This window comes from Orcinus orca, chromosome 14, assembly GCF_937001465.1.
Source record: "Orcinus orca chromosome 14, mOrcOrc1.1, whole genome shotgun sequence".
In the NCBI taxonomy this organism is placed as follows: Eukaryota; Metazoa; Chordata; class Mammalia; order Artiodactyla; family Delphinidae; genus Orcinus; species Orcinus orca.
In genome coordinates this window covers 27,090,328-27,116,072 of record NC_064572.1, presented here as the reverse complement: position 1 = coordinate 27,116,072, position 25,745 = coordinate 27,090,328, and the positions used below count along the sequence as shown (strand labels likewise).

The 25,745-nt window shown below is 40.1% G+C and overlaps 1 protein-coding gene across 7 annotated transcripts in view; it reads left to right on the top strand.

Moving 5' to 3' along the window:
* Positions 1–25,745, top strand: part of LOC101276464 (graves disease carrier protein) — a 97,565-nt gene that overhangs the window by 33,189 nt on the left and 38,631 nt on the right. For 5 of the 7 annotated variants that reach the window (XR_007471406.1, XM_049697206.1, XM_049697207.1 and 2 more), the window contains 4 exons: positions 12,195–12,380; positions 13,549–13,732; positions 16,219–16,364; positions 24,629–24,760. Coding sequence is in view for 6 of the 7 variants with exons in the window: in XM_049697206.1 (XP_049553163.1) it covers positions 12,195–12,380; positions 13,549–13,732; positions 16,219–16,364; positions 24,629–24,760 (648 nt within the window). In the remaining variant the exon portion in view is untranslated. Of the gene's footprint in view, positions 1–10,457; positions 10,751–12,194; positions 12,381–13,548; positions 13,733–16,218; positions 16,365–24,628; positions 24,761–25,745 lie in introns of those variants that run through there. The other 2 variants (XM_049697211.1, XM_049697208.1) reach the window with 2 other exon arrangements.

The following is a 25,745-nucleotide window of genomic DNA, read 5'->3' as shown; positions in this document are numbered from 1 at the left end:
ATCTATAGAATGGGGCAGTGATTTTGTTTAGGGACTGATGAGTGAGGTAGCATTCCTAGCTCTTAATGGTGGTCTGTATGGAGATGAAAAGCTTAGTGGGTATATATAATAATATCTTACAACATTTTCCTCCAGATTACTCAACATCCATTTATGCAGCACCCATTGTGTGCCACGGATTATATCAGCATTATGGGGGCATACCTTGAGAGGTCTGTTAACTGTACTTGCAGTCTGATTTGGATTCCCAATAGCATCTATCACTGGGTATTTCTCTAACAGGGTATGTACCATACTTTTTGGTTACTGCATGTTTATGTGTCCTCCCATTGGTTCCTTCATGGGCAGAGTCATACCTTCATCCCCTTTAAGGAGCACAGGGTATGGCATCATAATAGTTGCTCAGTGATGTTTACTGATGGGCAGAAGGAAGGTTTGGTTCCTGTTTTTGGAGAAAATGTTCTAGTAGAGAGAAACGAGGCACAAATAGTTTAGGGAAAGAGCAATTTAGAAAGAAAGTTATTTGTTTTTTCTTCACAGAAATGTCTTGTTGCTAATTTGAGCCAGGATGAATGGCAAATAATAATACCTATATTATGTGAGTATGCGTTGCCTTGCAGAGTTGGGCCAATGATATCTGACATACTTGTATAGCAACTGTATACTTAAACACTTACATCAATTCTTTGAATATTAGACATTGTTACAAACTAGAAATCAATGACAAATAATAAGTCATGTATATTTCCTGAGTATTTACTATGTTCCATTCCTTATTTTAAGCACATTTGATGCCTTAACTCTATAACAGTACTATAAGATAGGCACTATTAAATATTCCTTTTTTACAGTTGGGATAATTGAGACCCAGGGATATCAAGTAACTTGCCCAGGTTCACACAATAAGTGGTGGATCTAAGATTCAGCCTACAGCGTAGTCTACTAGCCATGATGCTATACTTCAACACAGTAGTATCCTTCCTATTCACGTAGAGCTCTAATATGTAATAAATACAAACCAATTAATAGAATGATTATAGATTTTGGAAAGTGCTTTAGAAAATTTTTTTGCCCCCCCCGGCCCCCCTCCCCCCAGCAAGTGGCTTGCGGGATCTTAGTTCCCTGAATAGGGATTGAATGCAGGGCCCTCGACAGTGAAAGCACAGAGTCCTAACCCTGAGACTACCAGGAAATTACTGGAAAGTGCTTATTAAGGAAGTAAATAGATTACATGATAGAGAATAATTGTTGGGTGTAAGGATCAGAGTGCTACTTTAGAATGGTCAGGGAAAAGTTTCTTTGATGTGCTAAACTTTAAGCCTACACATGAAAAGGAAGTAGTCGTGCAAAGAGCTGTGGGGGAAGAATGGCCCAGATGAAGGGAACAGCACAGTACAAAAACTCTGAAACAGGAAAAAGTTTAGTTTGACACAGGAATTGTCAGAAGCCCAGTGTCAATGAAGCTCCCTGAGAGAGGGAGTAGCAATAAATAGGTTGGAGAAGTAGACAAAGGCATCAAAAGTGCTTAAAATAAGGAATGGAACAGGAAATATATATGACTTATTATTGCCAGGAAATATACATGACTTATTATTTGTCATTCATTTCTAGTTTGTAACACTGTCTGATATTCAAAGAATTGACATAAGTGTTTAAGTATACAGTTGCTGTACAAGTATGTCAGATATCGTTATTTGATGCCTTAACTCTATAACAGTACTATAAGATAGGCACTATTAAATATTCCTTTTTTACAATTGGGATAATTGAGACCCAGGGATATCAAGTAACTTGCCCAGGTTCACACAATAAGTGGTGGATCTAAGCCCTGTGTGAATGAAGCTCCCTGAGTGAGGGAGTAGCAATAAATAGGTTGGAGAAGTAGACAAAGGGCAGATCAATGTATTTAGGGCTCTATAGGATGTAGTAATGATTTTGTCTTTTATTCTAAATGCAATGGGAAGCCTTGAAGGTTTTCAGTAGGGGAATAAAATTGCCTGATTATATTTGTACAAAGATTACTGCTTTATCAACAATTATATGCACTTAAAACAGAAATCAGGGAATTCCCTGGTGGTCCAGTGGTTGACTCTGTGCTTCCAATGCAGGGGGTGTGGGTTCGATCCCCGGGTGGGGAATTAAGATCCCACATGCTGGCACAGCCAAAACAAACAAACAAACAAAACAACAAAATAAAAAACAACAGAAATCAACAAAATTAAAAACAGATAATAGAGAAAATAACAAACCCCAAAATTGGTTTTTTGAAGAGATCAACAAAATTGGTAAGCCCCTTAGCTAGACTGATAACTAAAAAGGAATATAAATTACCAATATCAAGAATGGGGAATTCCCTGGTGGTCCAGTGGTTAGGACTCCACGCTTTCATTGCCGAAGGCCCGGGTTCAATCCCTGGCTGGGGAACTAAGATCCCACAAGCCATGTGGCGTGGCCAAAAAAAAAATAATGAAAAAGATGACATTACTATGGATCCTATGGATGTTAAAAAGATAATACGGGATTTCTAAATAACTCTTTGCTAAGGAATTTGATGACTTAGATGAAATGGACAGAGGCTTTGAAAATCACAACCAAAACTGATGTAGGTGAAACAAAATCTGCATAACCAATTAAAGAAACTGAATTTATCAAAAATCCTTCCACAAAGAAAACTCCAGGCTCAGATTGTGAATTCTGTTGGACATCTAAGAAAGAAATAATTTTATACAAACTTTCAGAAATTAGAAGACAGCACTTTTATGATGCCACTATAACCTTGATGCCCAAACCTGACCAAGTTGTTACAGAAAAATAAAATTACCAACCAGTATCCTTCAGGAACAAAGATGGAAAAATCTTTAACAGCATATTAGCAAATCAAATCCAGCAATACATAAAAAGTTTATTGTATCGTGACGAAATTGGGTTTATCCTAGGAGCGCCAAGTTGTTTCACAATCTTAAGTCAATAGTGTAATTTCCTGTAATCACAGAATAAAGGAGAAAAACACATGATTCTTCAATTTCTGCACTTCAAAAGTTCAGAAAAAGCACTTGGCAAAATTCAAAATTGATACATTATAAAAATCACATTAGGGTAGACCTTCCTCAATCTGATAGAGCATTTTATCAGATTAATTTTCCAACCGTACATCTCATCTCACATGTTCTTCTCGTGTCATTGACACTCATCCCATCAAGAGGTAGAGACCATTCCTTCCCCTTACATCTGGTTGAGTGGGCTTGTGTCTACAGTGGAAGTGATGCTGTGTTACTTCTGAAGTTACGTCATAAAGCTGAAACAGCTTCCATCTGGTCTTTTGGAATGCTTGCTCTTGGAATCCTCACGACATGCTGTGAGGAAGCCAGGCAGCCCCTGTAGAGAAACTGTCAGCCAGCCTCAACTTGCCAGCCATTTGAGTAAGCCATCTTCAAAGTGGATCCTCCAGCTTCCAGCTGATGCTTCATGGACAGAGAAAAGCTTTCCTCACAGAGCCCTGCCCAAAATGAAAATTCATAAGCTAAAAAAATGATTGTTGGGGACTTCCCTGGCGGTCCAGTGGTTAGGGCTCCTTGCTTCCACTGCAGGGGGCGCAGGTTTGATCACTGGTTCGGGAACTAAGATCCCACATGCCACAAAAATAAATTAATTAATTTAAAAAAAGATTGTTGTTTAAAGACACTAAGTTTTGGAGGTTTTTTTTTTACATAGATTAGATAACCATAGGAAATATTCATGAAAAACCTACAGCTAAGCATCATATTTAATAGTGAAATATTGAATGCTTTCCCCCTGAGATCAGTAGAAGGCAAGGATGCCCAGTGTCAGAACTTCTATTTAACCAGTGAACTTAAGAAAGTGAAATAAAAAGCATAAAGATCAGAGGGGAAGAAGTAAAACTGCCTCTATTTGTAGATGACATGATTATTTACATAGAAAGTCTTAATGAATCTACAAAACAACTACTGGCAAAGTCTCAGGATATAAGATAAATTTTATCTATCTTATTTTTTTGGCCGCACCATGCGCCATGTGGGATCTTAGTTCCCTGACTAGGGATCAAACCTGTGCCCCCTGCATTGGAAGCGTGTAATCTTAACCACTGGACCACCAGGAAAGTCCTAAGGTAAACTTTAAGGATTGTATTTTTATATACTAGCAGGAAGCAATTAAAAAACAATTTCATTTAAAATAGCATCAAAAAATATACTTAGGGCTTCCCTGGTGCTGCAGTGGTTAAGAATCCGCCTGCCAATGCAGGGGACACAGGTTCGAGCCCTAGTCCGGGAAGATCCCACATGCCGCGGAGCAGCTAAGCCTGTCTGCCACAACTACTGAGCCTGTGCTCTAGAGCCTGTGAGCCACAACTACTGAAGCCCGCGTGCCTAGAGCCTGTGGTCCGCAACAAGAGAAGCCACCACGATGAGAAGCCTGTGCACCGCAACGAAGACCCAACACAGCCAAAAAAAAAGTAAATAAATAAAATTTAAAAAAACTTATAAAAAATATATATATACTTAAATTTAACAAAATATATGCAATAGCTTTACACTGACAATTACAAAATGTTGCTGAGAGACATTAAAGAAAATCTATATAAATGGAGAGATAAACCAGGTTAATATATTAGAAGTCTCTCTATTTTAAAGAAATCAGTACTTCTCAAATTGATTTTTAGGTCTAATGTAATCTCAATCATAATTTCAACAGGCTCTTTGTAGAAATTCACAACCTGATTCTAAAATTTATATAGAAATATGAAGGACCTAGAATACCCAAAGCAATCTTTAAAAAGAAGAAAGACATATAGCATCTGTCTGTATGACTTACTATAAAGCTGTAGTAATCATGACAATGTGATACTGGCATAAGGAGTCACAAACATCAAAAGAACAGAATAGGGGCTTCCCTGGTGGCTCAGTTGTTGAGAGTCCACCTGCCGATGCAGGGGACACGGGTTCGTGCACCGGTCCGGGAAGATCCCACATGTCGCGGAGCGGCTGGGCCCGTGAGCCATGGCCGCTGAGCCTGCGCGTTCGGAGCCTGTGCTCCGCAGCGGGAGAGGCCACAACAGTGAGAGGCCCGCGTACCGCAAAAAAAAAAAAACGAAAACAACAACAACAAAAAAACAGAATAGAGAGCCGAAATGGACCTGTACTTATGTAGTCATTTGATTTTTTTTAACAAGGTGCCAAAGCAATACCATGGGGGAAGGGTAGTCTTTTGTACAGGTGCTACTGGAAAAACTGGATATGCACATGGTTGGGGGAACGGGGAGGGGCGAACACGACTCCTTCTCTACCTCATACCACACACAAAAATTAATTTTAGATGGATCATAAACCTAAATGAAAAATAAAACAATAAACTTCAAGAAGAAAACAAAGGAGAATATCTCTACTTCCTAGGGGTTGGCAAGGATTCCACAGGTCACAGAAAGCGAAAAGCATAGAAGAAAAATGGATAAATTAGACTTCATAAATATTACAATTTACTCATATCTAAAGATCTTGTTACCGAACCAAACTTGGGTCTGCTCACCACTGCAGTAAAGGTACTGACACTGGGTTGTGGTGAAGGAAAGTGCAGCATTTACTATAAGGCGCCAGTACAAGAAGGATGGAGGGCTCATGCTCTAAAATCCCCAAACTCCCCGAAGGGTTTCAGCAAAGGTTTTTAATTTTTTACATCTTTATTGAAGTATAATTGCTTTACAATTGTGTGTTAGTTTCTGCTTTATAACAAAGTGAATCAGTTATACATATACATATGTTCCCATATCTCTTCCCTCTTGCGTCTCCCTGCCTCGCCAGGTGAGGGGGTGGGGTCGCAAGGTATGTGATCAGCTTGTGAGGTAACAGGGTGTGTCACAGGGGTTAACATCATCAATCAGGCTCCCTCAGGCCTGGGGGCTATGTGTTCATGATCATCAAGTAGTTAGCACCTTCCAGGGAGTTCCCTGGTGGTCTAATGGTTAGGATGCCCGGCTTTCCCTACTGTGGCCCAGGTTCAATCCCTGGTCGGGGAACTGAGATCCCACAAGCTGCATGGTGTGGCCAAAAAAAAAAAACAAACATCTTCCATTTGGTGGGGGGTTTTCACGTCTATAGAACTACTCAGGAAATGTGTATCAGATACTATTATCTAGGGACTTCAGAGAGGAGCTAAAGCAGAGGATTTGGGGAAGGCCCATAGGGTCCTGCTGGGTTACAATCTTGTTAAGAAAATGAATAGGCAAGTGACAGATGGGGAGAAAATACTCACAAAACCTATCTGACAAGTCTTTTATTAAGAATTATATAAAGGATTCCCGGGGAATTCCCTGTGGTCCAGTGGTTAGGACTTCGAGCCCTCACTGCCGAGGTCCTGAGTTCAATCCCTGGTCGGGGACCTAAGATCCCACGCTGTTTGGCACAGCCAAAAAAGAAAAAAAAATTTTTTTGTAACTCAATAATAAAAGGACAATGCAGTTAAGAAGAAAATGGGCAAAGGATTTTTGAAAAAGATTTATTTATTATTATTATTTTAAAATTTATTTTATTTATTTATTTTTGGCTGCGTTAGGTCTTTGTTGCTGTGCTCGGGCTTTCTGTAGCTGCTGCGAGCAGGGGCTACTGTTCATTGCGGTGCGCGGGCTTCTCATTGTGGTGGCTTCTCCTCTTGCGGAGCATGGGCTCCAGGCTCGTGGGCTTCAGCAGTTGTGGCTCACGGGCTGTAGAGCACAGGCTCAGTAGTTGTGGCACACGGGCTTAGTTGCTCTGCGGCATGTGGGATCTTCCCGGACCAGGGCTCGAATCCGTGACCCTGCATTGGCAGGTGGATTCTCAACCACTGCGCCACCAGGGAAGCCCTATTTATTATTTATTTATTTTATTTATTTTTGGCTGTGTCGGGTCTTAGTTGCGGCACGCAGGATCTTCGTGGAGGTACGCGGGATCTTTCCTTGTGGCATGTGGACTCTTCGTTGTGGTGCTCTGGCTTCTCTTTAGTTGTGGCGTGTGGGTTTTCTCTCTCTAGTTGTGGCGCGGGCTCCAGGGCGCGTGGGCTCTGTAGTTTGCAGCACGTGGGCTCTAGTTGAGGTGCGCGAGCTCAGTAGTTGCAGCGCGTGGGCTTAGTTGCCCTACGGCATGTGGGATCTTAGTTCCCTAACCGGGAATCAAACCCGCATCCCCTGCATTGCAAGGCGGATTCTTCACCACTGGACCACCAGGGAAGTCCCTGGGCAAAGGATCTGAACAGACATTTACAAAGGAGGATATACAAATGACTGAGCACATGATAAAATAATTTCATTAGTGATGGGGATGTGCAAATTAAGACTGAAAAGACTGATAGCATCAAATATTGTCAAGTATATGCAGAAACTGGAATTCTGAAACATCATCAGCTATAGTGTAAAATGTTACAACCATTTGCATAAAGGTCTGTCAGTTTCTTCTGTTAAACCTAAATATAAACCTACCCATGGCCCAGAAATATCACACCAAAGTATTTACTCAAGAGAAACAGAAGGACACATCCATGAAAAAATGTATACAAGAATATTTGTAGCCACTTTATTCAAGATAGCAAAATACCGTAAATAATCTAGGTGTTTGTCAACTGGAGACTGACGAAGTAGACTACTATTCAGCAATAAAAAGGAACAAACTGCTGCTTTATGTAACAAAATGGATGAATCTCAAAAACATTATACTGAGTAAAAGAAGCCAGATACAAAATAGTACATACCATGTGATTTTCATTATATGAACTTGTAGAATAGACAAATCAGATCTCTGGTGAAAAAAAATCAGTTTAGTGGTTGGGTTTCCAGTAGGGATGGATGTGGGAATTGCCTGGGAAGAGGTATGAGAGAACTTTCTGGGGGTGATGATAACATTCTGTATCTTAATAAGTATTGGTGTCAAACACATTTGTCAAAATTCATCAAATGGTACACACAAGATTTGTGCATTTCATTTTATGTAAATTCTACAATTCACATATGAAATTTACATAAAACATTTAAAGTACCACAGACAAAATATTGAACTCTAGCTAATGATGTGCATGCTAAAGTGTTCAGGGGTGAAATGCACTGATGTCTGCTATTTTGAAATGCATTTAAAAAGAAACACTTGAATTCATGGATGGATAGAGGGATGGATAGATAGATATACATTGTGATAATGAATGATAATATTTGCTAAAGATAGCAAATGTTAATTGTAAAATTTAGGTGATAGGTATATGGTGTTCATGATATAATTCTTTTTTTTTTTTTTGCGGTACATGGCCCTCTCACTGTTGTGGCCTCTCCCGTTGCGGAGCACAGGCTCCGGACGCGCAGGCTCAGCGGCCGCCGCTCACGGGCCCAGCCGCTCCGCGGCATGTGGGATCTTCCCGGACCGGGGCATGAACCCGCGTCCCCTGCATCGGCAGGCGGACTCTCAACCACTGCGCCACCAGGGAAGCCCCATGATATAATTCTTTTAACTTTTCTGTACATTTGAAAGTTTTTATGATAAAATATTAGGAAAGGGAAAAGAATAAATTGCAGGGAGAGAAGAATGGAAGCACATGTGAGAGAGAATGATTAGGTAGTGACAGTGGAAATGGAAAGGAATGAAGAGATTTAAGATAGTTTTAGAGGCAGAATCTATGGGTCTGCCTATGGATTGGATGTGGGTAGTAACAGAAAGGAATCAAGGATGATTTCTGGGTTTCTGGCCTTATCTGCTGGGTGGTTAGTGCTATTACTGAGAAGAATAATAGGTTTGTTGGGGAAATATAAAGTTCTATTTTAGGGAATTCCCTGGAAGTCCAGTGTTTAGGCCTCTGCACTTCCACTGCAGGAGGCCTGGGTTTGGGGAACTAAGATCCCTGCAAGCCTCGCGGCCAAAAAAAAAAATTTATTTTTCCATTTTGGCCATGTTAAAGAAGTTTCCCCCTTCCCTCCAAGTGTAGATGTCAAGCAGGCAGTTGGACTCTTGAATTTGGAGGAAAAGCTTTGCCTGTAAATATGAATTTGAGAATTGGCAGGATAGAGATGGTATTTAAAACGATGACAATGGGGCTTCCCTGGTGGCGCAGTGGTGGAGAATTCGCCTGCCAGTGCAGGGGACACGGGTTCGAGCCCTGGTCCGGGAAGATCCCACATGCTGCGGAGCAACTAAGCCCGTGCGCCACAACTACTGAGCCTGCGCTCTAGAGTCCGTGAGCCACAACTACTGAGCTCACACGCCTAGAGCCCGTGCTCCGCAACAGGAGAAGCCACCGCAATGAGAAGCCCGTGCACCGCAACAAGGAGTGGCCCCCGCTCACCACAACTAGAGAAAGCCCGCGCACAGCAACGAAGACCCAACACAGCCAAAAATAAATAAGTTTATAAAAGTAAATAAAGCCATGAAAATGGTTGAAATAACCTAGGGAGCTAGTAGACAAATAAAATTTTCAGAACTGAATTCTGAGGACTTTCAACATTTAGAGATTGGGCAGAAAAATGAAGAGACAGTAGAGGAGATTGAGGAGGGCCTGCGATGTTGGAGGAAAACCAGTTGATTGTGGCATCACAGGTACAAAATCTGTAACTACTACAGGCAAGGATTTTCCATTCTTGTTTTTCCAGGAAGTTGAGCATAACTTCTTCATAATTTTATATGAATAAACATGAATGTGAAAGATAACTTTTGATAAAGATTATTTTAAGTTCGGTGAAACCCTTAGGAAGTGATTTTACACATTTCTGTATTTTTAAAAATATGTATTTATTTATTTATTTTGCCTGCTCCAGGTTTTAGTTGCCACATGCGGGATCTTCGTTGCTGCATGTTTAGTTGCGGCATGTTTAGTTGCGGCAGTGAATAGGAGTTGAAATTGGATATAGCCTTGAAAAAAATTCTTTAAAGAAGTTTTCCTCAGGAGGGTGGCCAAGAGAGAAAAGGTTCCATCAAGGTAACATCATTTCAAGATGAGAGATACTGGGAAGCATTACAAACCAGGGAGTGATCCAGTAATGAGGGCCAGATTGAGGATAGTAGAGAATGAGGGAATAACAGAAGAAGTAATGCCCTTGAGAATGTAAGAGGCCTTGGGATCCCAAGTAGAAGTAGAGGGATTGCCCATTGATAGGAGGAACGCTCTGTCCACTGCTGAAAAAAAGTGGAAAGAGGTTATAAAATGGGGAGGAGATATTAGTGGTTTTGTAGATTTAGTCATGGCATGATGAGGAAGTTCTTTTCTGACAGCTTCCATTTTCTCAGTTGAGCCAGAAAAAAAGGAGGAGAGGTTGTTTGCCAAAGAGTGAAAAATTCCGTAAGCTAACAAGGGACGCCTTGGTTTGGGCAACTGCAGTTTTGTTCATACTAAGTGCGTGTGTTGGACATGGGTCGGCGTGTCGAGAGAGAGGGAGGGAGGGGAAGGGGGAGGGGGAGAGACAGAGAGAGACAGAGGAGCCGGAGCATTTAGTCTGGGCCAGATTACGAAGACTCCATGTTTTCCAAACTCTAAGGCAAAGGAGCAAAAGCGCCTCACGCGCAGGGCGCCGGAGGAATTGCCCGCGCAGGTCACTTGGGACCTCGGCTGGTCGGCGCATGCGCGCGGCTCCACGCGGTCTCGCGGTCCTTTTCCCCCCGTGTGTTGCTCCGGGTTCCCCTGAATTCACCTGGCGGCAGTTTGAGGTCTCTGCGGTCGGGATGGAACAGGTGGACGAACTGGAGCTGCTAATGGAGAAGAGTTTCGGAGATAACGCTGCGCAGCCGGCGGAGCTGTGAGCGGAGCGGGGGGAGGGTCTGGGAACAAAGCGGGAGATTTGAAAACAGGGAGCGGGAGAGGCCGCACCCGCGCCTCCGCGGACCGGGGCTGGGGCAGAGTAACCACGCTCAAGTCCCGGGGCGCCCGACGAGCCTCCGGAACTGGGGTCTGTTTCCCAGGGTTCTCTTTGGGGCCAAGCCCGGGCCAGGGCTTGAATACTCTCCCTCACCCAGCAGTTCATTCTTAATCTTGATATCACCACTTTCCTGAATTTGGGGAGTCCTAGCCAACTTAAATGTCTTCATAAAACGAAATTGCAACTGCTAGACGCTTTTCTTCATGTTTAATTGGAGAAAGTTATCCCGGGGAGAAATCTATACCCTCAGAGCGGCTTAAATGGTCGGGGAAATTGACCCGCAAGCATAGTGTAGAATTGTCAGTAGTAATGATATTGAGGCTAATTATTGTTGACGGAGCTTTGCGCTTTGAGTTGTGATAAGCAGTACCTTTTGGGAGATCCTTAAAGCGTCCCAGCTGACCTTGGGAAATTCATGGCCTGAGGCTACGTGGGTAGGTGAATGAGGAATATAACCTAGGTGGGTTACAAAGGTTGGGTGACAAAGACAGTTTTAGGGTAAAGTTTTAGGGTAATAACTGGAGAGATAATGACTTTGGACTGTCACTGATAAAGACTGCAGTCAAACTGGAAAGATTTAAGAGGGAATTAATGTTTTCTAGAGGAGAGATTAGAGTATTTTGCAGTTTTCAGGCGGCTAGGGTCAGTGGATAAAAGAATTGTGAAATCGACTTGCCCATTATAAATAAGAAATTTCTGAGTTACTCTATGAAGGAATGGTTAAGATGACAGGTATTAATCTTGCTTTCTCTACAAAGCATAGGCTAGTTGATCCCCAATGAGGTTTTATAGAATGATTTCCTGCATTAAATAGTAGGTTGGACTAGGTGATTTCTAAGTACTCTCCTAATTGAAAGATTAATATAATAATGAAGCTCACAGTAGGACTTCCAGCAAACCACCCACACTATATTTTTCCATAACAAACATGTTTTATTTACAAAAAGATAGTGTCCTAGACATTTCCTTTCACTTGTACTTTGGGAAGGTTTGCACCAGTGGTAGGAATTTGTGTCTAATATTTTTCAATTTACCATTCGTCCTCATAATCATAGATGTCCCAAAGAGCTCCTCATAGAGCTTATATTTGGAAAAATCCATATCATAAGTATGTTTTAAATGGCATTGCTTCTGGGAAGTTTTTATAATAGGAATTCTGCTATGCCCTTGCTCTCTCTTTACCTCTTTTAGCCAATGGTCTTGTGATAAGCTTACTGGAAGAAACAAACCTAGAAAACTAGAAGGTAGGTTTGTAGATAAAAGAGATTGGATGGCTTCTTATTTAATGCTTGTGCTACAGTAGTTTTGTATGTGTATGCTTTAGATTTCAGAAGAAGAAGGTGGAAGCTTCCTTTTCTAAAGCAGTTCTGAGCCGAGGAATGGATAACCGGTACCTGGTATTAGCAGTCAATATTGTACAGAATGAAGAAGGAAACCATGAAAAGCACCTAATCATCACTGCTTCGCAGTCACTAGAATGTAAAGAACTGTGTATCCTTAGGAATGACTGGTAATTTTTGTGTGACTTTGGGCGTTCATCTGGCAGAGTCTTAAGGGTGCCGTCTTACAAACTATCACATGGGCTTGTGTGGCTGTTGCAATAATTTAATTGTTAATAAAGAGAGTAGATATGAACCTGAATTAATTTTGCATAAGGATTGTGCCTATTACAGTAGCATCTCAAGTCCCTTTTTCCAAAACTTTTATAGTCATTTGAAAATCAAGTACAAGGGGATTTATTAAATCACTACTTCCTATTTCCCAGTGCTTTCTGGGACTGCAGCTTAAACCTCATTTAGTTCTCACTAAGAGGAAAACTAATCACAGCATAAGAACATCCTTAGGGCTTCCCTGGTGGCACAGTGGTTGAGAGTCTGCCTGCCGATGCAGGGGACACAGGTTCGTGCCCCGGTCCGGGAAGATCCCACATGCCGCGGAGCGGCTGGGCCCGTGAGCCATGGCCGCTGAGCCTGCGTGTCCGGAGCCTGTGCTCTGCAACAGGAGAGGCCACGACAGTGAGAGGCCTGTGTACTGCAAAGAACATCCTTAGACTCTAGCTGTTGCTTCTCAAGCAGTGTGTGGTATGTGAGGGGTGAAGGGGAGATGCAGAGAAGGTGGAGGTCTAACTCTGTCTAGGCTGCAAGTTGGATGGTTTGAACTCGATAAATATGATTTTGTTCTTGGTACATTGTGTTTGGCTTCATGCCTCAAGGCTTATAGAAGCTGTAGGTATAAGTCTTAAGAATGAGAGAACTATTATTAGAACAGCCTCATCCATAATTGAAGCTATACACTGTTAATAATTTGATAGCTTTTGCAGTAGATAATGCAAGACCCAGAAATTTAGAAATACTTATTTCTTTACATAAGATATCCAGTTGTTTATTTTTAAAAAATATTTATTTATTTGGCTGCGCTGGGTCTTAGCTGCGGCACATGGGATGTTCGTTGCTGTGTGCGGGCTCTTAGTTGCGGTATGCGGGATCTAGTTCCCTGACCAGGAATCGAACCCGGGCCCCCTGCATTGGGAGCACGGAGTCTTAACCACTGGTCCACCAGAGAGGTCCCTCCAGTTATTATTTATTTATTTTTTTCCTCCAGTTATTTTTGAAGCCTCCTTAATATGTTTAAATGTAGGAATCTAAACTATGTATACTTTAATTTTGCTTTATTTTTAGGTGCTCTGTACCAGTAGAGCCAGGGGACATCATTCATTTAGAGGGAGACTGCATATCCGATACTTGGATAATAGATGAAGATTTTGGATATTTGATTCTGTATCCAGACATGCTGATTTCTGGCACAAGCATAGCCAGTAGTATTCGATGCATGAGAAGAGCTGTCCTGAGTGAAACATTTAAGGTGAACAATATTAACAGCCAGTGTTTCCACAGGGTCTTAAGAGTTCACAGACCACTTTTACACTCTTACTTAATCCTCCCAACAATCCTGTGAAGTAGATGGTATTAATCAGCTGCATTTTACTGATTGGGAAAATCAGGAAGTTAAGTGACTTGCCCAAAGTTACTGTAGCTAGTAAGTGGCAGTGTTGGGATTCAAGGCCAGGTGCCCTAAGATCCTTTGAATCTTATTCAACATTTTGTCAAATAATTAATTCTAATAATAATATAAATTTCAGTGATAAAAATTTTAATTTAATATATCTGGGCATTTCCAAACTTGGCTTCATGTGATTCCCAGTGAACTAAAAGTAAATGTGAGAGTCTCTTTTAAAAACATTATTATGGAAAGTTTCAAACATATGCAAAGAGATGATTATAATAAACTCCCATGTACCCATTTTGCTGTTCCTAGACATTGTATTATTTTGCAACTAAATGAAAGCTGAGGATTTACAAATATATATAAACACAGTATCTTTATCATACACAATAAAATGAACAGTAATTCCTTAAATTAATCTAATAGTTTTATCTCTAATGTCTTTTATCAAATTTTTTTTATTCAGTTCGTTTGTTAGCATCAATATCCAAACAATATTATGTTTGGTTGATATGTCTCATAGTTTCTTTTAATCTAAATTCTGCCTTACACCCACTCCCTTTGTTTCAATGCCATTTCTTTTTTATTTTTTGGTTGCACTGCACGGCTTATGGGATCTTAGTTCTCTGACAAGGGATTGAACCCAGGCCCTCAGCAGTGAGAGCACAGAGTCCTAACCACTGGACCGCCAGGGAATTCCCAATGCCATTTATTTTTGAAGAACGTGAGTTTTATTTGTTAAGTTTCCTCTTCCTCCCAGGGTATTCTTTTAATTATACAATTAGTCTCTGTGCCTGTAGAAAACCAAAAAACAGCTAAGGGCTTCCCTGGTGGCGCAGTGATTAGGAATCTGCCTGCCAATGCAGGGGACAGGGGTCTAGAGCCCGTGCTCCACAACAAGAGAAGCCACCACAATGAGAAGCCTGCTCACCACAATGAAGACTAGCCCCCTCTCACTGCAACTAGAGAAATCCCGTGCATAGCAATGAAGACCCAATGCAGCCAAAAAAAAAAAACAAAACAAACAAATGCAGCTAAGCAAGAAGAATAAAAGAAGGAAAAATACCCAAGTAGATTTTCTAATCGTCTGTAGTTATCACTTATTTATAGTTTTTTTAAAAAAATCAGCTTTTTTCTTCAATTGTGGGGATACTATTAACTTCTCTTTTAACCACATATTATAAAGCAGACCTGAATATTAATATTTTAAAAACCTTATTTTGAAATAATTTTAGACTCACATAGAACTTACAAAAATAGTACAGAGAGTTCCCTGTAAATTAATTTTTAAAATTCCTGATGGGTGTCTTGTGGACTTTTTCTTTTTTTTTTGATAGTTTCAAGGGGATGGTCCAGGCTAATAAAAGAGTTAATTGAAAACTACTGTTTCTTTTTGAGTGGTGAGAGTTTGTCAAAAATCTCTGCTGGGGACTTCCCTCGTGGCACAGTGGTTAAGAATCCACCTGCCAATGCAAGGGACACGGGTTCGAGCCCTCGTCCAAGCGGATCCCACATGCTGCGGAGCAACTAAGCCTGTGCGTCACGACTACTGAGCCTGCGCTCTAGAGCCCGCGAGCCACAGCTTCTGAAGCCTGTGCACCTGGAGCCCGTGCTCTGCAACAAGAGAAGCCTCCGCAATGAGGAGCGCATGTACCACAACGAAGAGTAGCCCCCGCTCGCCTCAACTAGGGAAAGCCCACGCGCAGCAACGAAGACCCGACACAGCCAAAAATAGATAAATAAATTAAAAAAAATAAATTTTCAAATAAATTTGGAAAAAAAAAAATCTCTGTAGAGAGTTCCCTGGCGGTCCAGTGGTTAGGACTCAGTGCTTTAACTGCTGGGGCCTGGGTTCAGTCCCTGGTTGGGGAACTAAGATCCCACAGGTGTGTGGGGCAGCCAAAAAAAAAAAAATCTCTGCTGTAAGTTTGTTTCATGTTTTGAGTATTTTACTCACATGACTTTATGATCTATGCGTTTATTGACTTTTGTATGTGGGTTCATTATAAAGTGAAATTAGAGATGAATATGTTAAATATTTGAGACCACATTGAACTTTTTCATATAAGTTATTTTAATTTTTTTCAAAATGGAAATATACTGATTTGAAAATAATAACTTGTAAAATAATTCAGGTAATTCTAAATTGAAGAAAGTGAAAGTCACCTATAATTTCACTCACAAATAATATTTTTATTATTAGAAAAATAAATTGTTTCATATTTTGGCATTTGTCTCACCAGTGTACTTTGGTGGTTCAATAGGTTAGGTAATAAATGTACGATCACATCTGTTGATACGTTGTGAAATAAGATATTTGTATGATTTTTGTGTTTTTTTGGTAGAGCTCTGATCCAGCCACACGCCAAATGCTGATTGGTACCATTCTCCATGAAGTATTTCAAAAAGCAATAAGTGATAGTTTTGCCCCAGGAAAGCTACAAGAACTTGCTTTTCAAACTGTTCAAGAAATAAGGCATCTGAAGGAAATGTAAGTAGTTACGAGAGGAACTATAGATACAGTTTTGTTATATAACTTCTTTCCTAGCATCTATAAGGTTTTTGGCTATTAGACTATTAAATATAAATCAGTATAATACTAGAATGCAGATTTCAGGGCTGTAGTATCCCACTGCAATTCTGCAAAGAGCTTCTGAAATTGCAGAACAGGAATTCTTTGGCTAAAAATACCTAAATATTCTCTATATGCATAATAGACTCCACAGCTGCACTCAGAGAGTGTGAACTTTTTGTTTTACTTCTAGAAACAGTGTGACATCCTGAAAATTGTATGGGGCTGGGCGTCAGATGAACCTCCTTTCAAATTCTAGCTTTGCCAATTTTATGATTGAACTAGTTACTGAAAGATTCTGGAAAGGGTGATAATACCTGTTTGGCAGACTTTTTGTGACAATGGAGATCATGTATGTAAACCCACAAATGGCTAGTCATTGGAGTTTTATGAGTGGCTACCTGCAGAGGGATTGGCATATTCTCTATTTCTTTCTTGACTCCTACTGCAGTCCATCTTTTTTTCACAGAAATTTTTTTATTAGTGGTGATTTTGCTTTCCAGACTAGTTGATACAAACCTACTTTTCCCAGATATAATTCTACATTCCACTGTGTAAATGAGAAAAATGTGTTCCATAATTCTACACTTATTTACTAATGACGTACAATCTACTGTCTTAAAAACATTTTAGAACCCTGCCCTATGTCAGGCACTGTGTTAAGTGCTTTTTAGCTATCTTATATAATCTGATAGCAACCTGTTATAAAGGAAGAAATGGAAGCACAGAGAAGTTGTCACTTGGTTACAACCACACACAGCATGGCTTTCAGAATATGAATAGCTATAATAAAGTTTTTGCTTAAGAGTTCTACTTATTGCTTTAGTTGCCACTTTGGTTTTCAAATTAAAAAAATTTTTTGTCACACCCTAACCAGGATCTGTTGTGTATTGTATGGATCATTGCCCTGAAACAAAACACATCAAAACTTAGTGCCTTAAAATGACAAACATCTAACCTGTTATCTCATAGTTTTTGTCAGTCAGGAATTTGGAAGTAGTTCAGCTGGGTGGCTCAGGCTCAGGGTCTCCCATGTGAGCTGCATCTGAAGGCATGACCGGGCAGGAGCATCTGCTTCCGTGATGACTCACTCACACGTCTGTTGTGGGGAGGACTCATTTCCTAGCTGGCTGTTGGCAGGAGGCCTCAGTTTCTTGCCATATGGGCTTCTCTAGGGGGCTGGCTGATGTGTCCTGGGACACAATCTGCTTCCTTCAGATTGAAGGGTCCAAGAAAGAGAGCAGGAAGCCACAGTGCCTTTTATAACCTAGTCTCTGATTGCTATGATGTCACTTCTGCTTTTTTTATTAAGTACTCATTACTAAGTCTAGCTCTCCCTTAACGGTAGGGGAATTAGGTGCCATCTTTTGAACGGGGTGTCAAAGGATTTGTGGACATATTTTAAACCACCACAGGTATTCAGGTATCAGGTAACCTGATCAGTCCAGAACCCAACGTGAATATAAGTATGAAAGAAAACAAGGATTTTGAGCAGCCTTGCTCAGAATTCATGTCCTTGTATTAAACCTTGTGCATGTTACGTAATGGAATGTCTCTTATGCCCTCAGCATCTGTTATTTTTCATTAATATCTAACAGTCTTATCTGGTTTCTAAGATGCGGGAGAAAGGTACCTTCATAGTCATTAGGAGAGCTGATAGCTTCATTACTGTATATGAAAGGAGAAACTTTTTTTTTTTTTTTTGCGGTACGCGGGCCTCTCACCGCTGCGGCCTCTTCCGTCGCGGAGCACAGGGCCATGGCCCACGGGGCCCAGCCGCTCCGCAGCACGCGGGATCCTCCCAGACCGGGGCACGAACCCGTGCCCCCTGCATTGGCAGGAGGACTCCCAACCACTGCTCCACCAGGGAAGCCCAGGAAAGGAGAAACTTTTAAAAAATATAAGAACTATGAAGATCAGAATTTTGGTTTTTTTGGTTTTGGTTTTTTTGGCCGCACAGCGCGGCTTGAGGAAACTTAGTTCCCTGACGAGGGATCGAACCCATGCCCCCCGCAGTGGAAGCACAGAGTCTTAACCACTGGACCACCAGGGAAGTCCCTTTAATTAATTTTTATTGGAGTATAGTTGCTTTACAGTGTTGTGTCAGGAATGTATTCTTAGCAGATCCTTGGGTATCACTGAATTATATATATATATGTTTTTTGAAGTATAGTTGATTTACAACGTTGTGTTAGTTTCTGGTGTATAGCAAAGTGATGCAGTTATTTATACATATACATACATATATATTCTTTTTTTTTTTCGGTATGTGGGCCTCTCACTGTTGTGGCCTCTCCCGTTGCGGAGCACAGGCTCCGGACGCACAGGCTCAGCGGCCATGGCTCACGGGCCCAGCCGCTCTGCGGCATGTGGGATCTTCCCGGACCGGGGCACGAACCTGTGTCCCCTGCATCGGCAGGTGGACTCTCAACCACTGCGCCACCAGGGAAGCCCCCATATATATTCTTATTTAAAAAAAATTAATTAACTAATTAATTTTTATTTTTGGCTGCGTTGGGTCTTCCTTGCTGCACGTGAGCTTTCTCTAGTTGCAGCGAGCGGGGGCTCTAGGCACGCAGGCTTCAGTAGTTGTGGCACGTGGGCTCAGTAGTTGTGGCTCGCGGGCTCTAGAGTACAGGCTCAGTAGTTGTGGCACACGGGCTTAGTTGCTCTGTGGCATGTGGGATCTTCCCAGACCAGGGCTGGAACCTGTGTCCCCTGCATTGGCAGGCGGATTCTTAACCACTGAGCCACCAGGGAAGTCCCTATATATTCTTTTTCATATTCTTTTCCATTATGGTTTATTACAGGATATTGAATAGAGTTCCCTGTGCTGTACAGTAGGACCTTGTTTATCTATTTTATATATAGTAGTTTGTATCTGCTAAATCCAAACTTCTAATTTATCCCCACCCCCCTTGCCCCCCCTTCCCCTTTGGTAGTCATAAGTTTGTTTTCTATGTTTGTGAGTCTCTGTTTTCTAAATAAGTTCATTTCTATCATATTTAGATTCCACATATAAGTGATACCATATGATAGTTGTCTTTCTCTGACTTCACTTAGTATGGTAATCTCTCTCCACCCATTTTGCTGCATTATTATTTTTTTTATCATTATATCCTAAGTCATTAAGGGGAAATATGTTTCATTTCAATTATGAAAATACTAATTCTCTCATGAATCTTGCCCAACCCTGTTCCAAAGGATACTTTTTAAAATTCCCAGAGCCTAAAAATAACAGATCCAAAGTTCTTTCCTGCCCTCTCTCATAGGCCCTTCTACTTTATTACAGATCTTAGAACAGATTTTTACCTGTTCATGCTCTGTCCTCTCATTATATCTGTAAAAGTCTAGGCTTGAAGATGCCAAACCTTAAGTATCTCTATAGCCTCAGGAAAGAACAGGTGGTTACATGTCATTTTGCGGTGATTTGGCTCGAAATTAAAAAGGCAGAATTCAAATGCAGAAGACTTTAAATAACCAGTGTGGACTGGTTTGGAAACTTAGAAGAGTCCTGGTCTGTAAAAAGTAAAACACTAGGAAGGATCTGCCTAAGGAGATGGTGACAGTGAAGAATGGTTCCAGGATGGTTTGCGAAGGTTATTTACGAAAAAGGTTACCCAGTTGTGCAGGTTTTTTTTTTTAATAGTAAATTATTATTTCTAAATAGCTTATAAATTCACATACAGCATGTGTTGTTGTAATAGTACAAGAGGGTGTACAATGATAGTAAGTCCTTTCTACCCCTGCATCCCTGGTCAGTCACTACCGAGCTCCAGAGGCAACTTCTGTTATCAGTTTCTTGTATGTCCTTCCACAGAGATTTCAAATATTTACATGTGATTGTGTGTGTGATTATTTATGTTTATATATTATTTGTTATATAAATGGTAGCATACCATACACATTATTGTATATAAATATTAAATCTTGGGAGTTCCCTGGTGGTCCAGTGGTTAGGATTCAGTGCTTTCACTGCTATGGACTCGGGTTCAATCCCTGGTCAATGAATTAAGATTCTACAGGTCGGGCAGCGTGGCCAAAAAAAAAAAACTTGGTGATTATTCCATATTAGTACTGATTGAGCTATCTCATTTTTAATTAAGAGTGGCAAAATGTTTCATTGTATGGATGTACAGTAATTTATTTAAGAGCCCCTGGCATTTCAGTCTTTGCTTTTATTAGCAACACTATAATAAATACCTTTGTACATTTTAATTTTAATAGCTGTGCAGGCATATATCTGGGCTCAATACTTAGAAGTGGAATTGTTGGACCAGAGGATATTTACATTTAAACATTTAAAAAATCTTTTAAAAAAAAATTTTTATTGAAGCATAGTTGATTTACAGTGTTGTATTATTTTCTGCTGTACAGCAGAGTGACTCAGTTATACATATATATATATATTTATATTTATATCCTTTTCCATTATGGTTTATCACAGGATATCGAATATATGATTTATCACAGTTGGACCTTGTTGTTTATCCTTTTTTTTTTTTTTTTTTTTTTGCGGTACGCGGGCCTCTCACTGCTGTGGCCTCTCCCGTTGTGGAGCACAGGCTCCGGACGCGCAGGCTCAGCGGCCATGGCTCACGGGCCCAGCCGCTCGGCGGCATGTGGGATCCTCCCAGACTGGGGCACGAATCCGTGTCCCCTGCATCGGCAGGCGGACTCTCAACCACTGCGCCACCAGGGAAGCCCTGTTTATCCATTTTATAAGAGCTTACGTCAACCTCCCACTCCATCCTTCCCCCAACCAGCTCCCCTTGGCAACCACAAGTCTATTCTCTATGTCTGTGACTTTGTTTCTGTTTCGTAGATAGGTTCATTTATGTCATGATTTAGATTCCACATATAAGCGATATCATATGGCATTTTTCTTTCTCGTTCTCATTTACCTCTCTTAGAATGATAATCTCTAGTTGCATCCATGTTGCCGCAAATGGCATTATTTCATTCTTTTTTATGGCTGAGTAGTATTCCATTGTATATATGTACCACGTCTTTATCCATTCATCTGTCGATGGACATTTAGGTTGTTTTCATGTCTTGGCTATTGTGAGTAGTGCTGCTGTGAACATAGGGGTGTATCTTTTTGTTAACAAATCTTTTTATTTGAAAATAATTTTAAATTTAGAGAAAAGTTGCAAGAGTAGTACAAAGAACATCCATACACTGTTTACTCAGATTTACCTGCTGTGTGTGTTTTTCTAAACCGCTTGAGATTAAGCTGTATATGTGTTATTTTGACCTTTAAATACTTAAATGTGTATTTCCTAAGAATAAGGATTTTCTCTTATGTAACCACAGAACAGTTATCAACTTCAGGAAATTTAACATTGTTATAATACTTGTGTCTGATCTACTGTGCACATTTCAGTTTTGTCCAGTAATGTTCTTCATAGCATTTTTTTCCCTCCAGGACAGGATCCGGTCTGGGTACATTTAAAGTTTTGATATATATTGTCAAATTGCTCTATGTAGACATTGTCCTGTTTCTTTCTTCCATTCATTGTTTTCCAGTTTTGTTGAGATATCATTGACATATAACATTGTATTAGTTTAAGGTATACAACTTAATGATTTAATATGTGTGTATATTGCAGAATTCATTTTGCATTTCTATAGGCAATATATGGGTCCTTGTTTCCCCCACGTCCTCACCTATATCATCTTTCATCCACTCTAAGTTTCCCAGATTTCAAACAGCCTTTTTCAGACAAACACCCTTTGCCTTATGTCGACTGATTGTGTTTCTGTAGGTCATTCGGGGCACTTTGGTGTCAGTAATTGCTCCCTGGTTTGAGATTCTTCAGCTTTGCCTTCAACCTGAAGTTGCTTTTGTGGTCAGGACAAGCAATCTTGGCAGAGCTAGGATTGCTAATTTTGTCTTCCCTGCTGAACTGGCTCTCCCAGAGGACTGGTAGGGCTCTGCTTTCTTAGTTCTGGTAAGCCAGAGGTAGCAGAAACCTAGGAAAGCAGGAGCTTATTAAATTTGGTATTAGAAATGTTACAGAGTTATTATATGGTAAATTTGTAGCGTTTTGGAGTCTCAGATTTTGATGAATATGTTATTGAATATTGTGCTATCTTCAGAAGGAGAGAAAAATGGTAAGTTGTGTTTTTTGAAAGGAGTTTGCAGACTGTTGGAGGCTATACCAGTACTCAGGTGAACTCAGGCCTGCAGGGAGAAAATTATGGCAGTAAATTATTAAAACACAGTGTAGAAGGGAGCATAGGGGTTAAGAACTTAGGTTCCCAAGCTAGAGCTGTGTGTCCTTTGGAAGTAACTTCTGAGCTTCAGTTTCCTTAGCTCTAAAGTGGGGTGACAATAATAGTATCTCATAGAGATATAATGAGGGTTGAAAGTGTTCATGTTAAGCACCTAGAATAGTACCTGGCCTAGAGTCAGCATTATATGAGTATTCACTGTTATTATCTTCATACCTTATTGAGTTCTTATCATAAGCCAAGTATTAATACTTTACGTAGGCTGTTTTATTTAATCATCAAACTAACTGTGTGGTAGTTATCAACTCACCTTACAGATGAAGAAACTGAGGCTCAGCTAACAGTGAATCGCCCAAAGTTACACATCTAATAAAGAGTTAGGATTCAAACCTAGGTGTGATCTGACAGAAACACGTGTGCTCTTAACACCCCAGAGTAGTTATTAAGATTGTGATGCTTAAACATGCAGAAGGAGCTGGGAGAACTATCCTGGGAAGGGGACAGCAGGTTTCAAAATTTTTTGGTCTCAGGACCATGTTACACTAAAAAAATTATTGGGGACCCTGAGGAGCTTTTGTTTATGTGGGTTATATCTATAGATAATTACTGTACTAGAAATGAAAACTGAGACAGTTTTAAAATGTTTATTGGTTAATTTGAAAATAACAATAACAATCCATTCCATGTTAATATAAATAACAGTCTAATGAAAAATAACTGTTTCTGAAAAAAAATGTAATGATACAAGTGGCATTGTTTTACATTTTTGCAGATGTTTTAATTTTATGACTTAATACATATTGACACCTGTATATATTAAATAGATAACTAATAAGGACCTACTATACAGCACAGGGAACTCTCCTCAATACTCTGTAATGGCCTATATGGGAAAAGAATCTAGAAAGAGTGGATATATGTAAACGTGTAACTGATTCACTTTGCTGTACACCTGAGACTAACACAACATTGTAAATCAACTATACTCCAATTAAAAAAAAAGACATCTGGTTTCTTATATCTGCTTCTTCATTCTCTATATTGCTATATTGTATGTGTGTATGTGGACTCAGAAATCTCCACTGTGTACTCATGAGAAAACAAGAGCAAAAAAGGCAAATAATGTTGTAGTATTATTATGACATAGTTTTGACCTTAGGGCACCCTGAAAAACTGAGACTGGATTCTGGTAGTCTTTGCTGACTTCTGACTTAAGAAGTTAACATTCCTATAAATTGTCCTTTAATTCGGTAAGGCTGATGTGACTTTTCTGTTCCTACAATCTTTTTTCCTCTTTTACTTTTCTACTTTCCATTGCTGGGTTTCAGGAGCAACATCTTCTACGGTTTCTTTTTTATCACAAAAGTGTAGCTGGGACCTATTAGACCTGAGATGATAGGAGTTGGAGCAGATCTGAAATTTGATGTCATGTCACTGTTATTTGGATTTTTTGTGTGTGGTAAAATACACATAGCATTAAAAATCACAATCTTAACCACTTTTAAGGGTACAGTTAAGTGGCATTAAGTACATTGACATTGTTGTGCAAACATTACCATCCTCCACCTCCAGAACTTTTTTTATCTTCCCAGACTGAAACTTTATATCCATTAAACAACTCCCCCCTTCCCTCGGTCCCTGGCAGTCACCATTCTTTCTGTCTCTATGAATTTGACTATTCTAGGTACCTCACGTAAGCGGTCATGCAGTATTTGTCCTTTTGTTGTTGGCTTATTTAGTCTAATGTCCTCAAGGTTCATTTATGTTGTAGCAAGTATCAGAATTTCCTTCCTTTCCAAGGCTGAATAATATTCCATTGTATATATCAAATTTTATTTATCCGTTCATTAGTTGATGGGCACTTGGGTTGCTTATTTGAATGTTTTTTTCCTTGTTTACTTTTTTCATATTTAAGCTTTCATATTTAATATCTCTTACTTTGGTAGGTACCGCCTAAATCTGAATCAAGATGAAATAAAACAAGAAGTAGAGGAGTATCTTCCTTCATTTTCTAAATGGGCTGGAGATTTCATGCATAAACATACTTCAACTGACTTCCCTCAGATGCAGCTCTCTCTGTAAGAAACCCATTTTGTTTATATGGTGTTCATATCTTTAGACCAGGATCTTATTCAAGATGTTGAATTAAAGCTTTTTAGAGGTCAAGTTATGACTAGCCTTTTTGTTTGCTTACTTTATAAGTTACAGTCCTGAGTATAATTCTTGGACAAAAAAAATAATCTAGTGAATAGAAAATTCTATTTTCACTATAGTAAAATTTATAATTTTTGGATGTAGGTATAGTTTTTTAATAAAATCTTCAGTTTATAAATATATGGGAGGGCTGTCCTAATTTCATATATATTTCTCTGTGTTACTATCATATATGGACTGTCTCATGTGTTGATTACCATGGATTTGTGCTGTATGTTTATTTATTTTTATTTATTTTTAATAAATTTATTTATTTATTTATTTTTGGCTGTGTTGGGTCTTCGTTGCTGTGCGTGGGTTTTCTCACGTGGGTTTTGCAGTGAGCGGGGACTACTTTTCGTTGTGGTGTGTGGGCTTCTCATTGTCGTGGCTTCTCTTGTTGCAGAGCATGGGCTCTAGGCACACAGGCTTCAGTAGTTGTGGCACGTGGGCTCAGTAGTTGTGGCGCACGGGCTTAGTTGCTCCGCAGCATATGGAATCTTCCAGGGCCAGGGCTCGAACTTGTGTCTCCTGCATTGGCAGGTGGATTCTTAACCACTGCACCACCAGGGAAGCCCTGTGCTGTATGTTTAAATAGTGTGTTTAGGCATTCAATACTGTTTGGCATTTGGTTTGTTTTTTACCTTTTTTCCCCTTAAAGTAGCATTGATACAAATTTGTAGGTCATCCTTTTTTTTCCCCCCATTATTTGCCCATTCAGCAAATATTTATTAAGTGCCTAATATGTGTCAAGTAATGTTCTAGGTGCTGGGATCACAGTAGCAAAAAATAAAAAAAAAAAGCAACTGACTTTATGGTGCTTCTGTACTACTGAACAAGTAAACAGCAGGGTGCCAGATTGTGATAAGT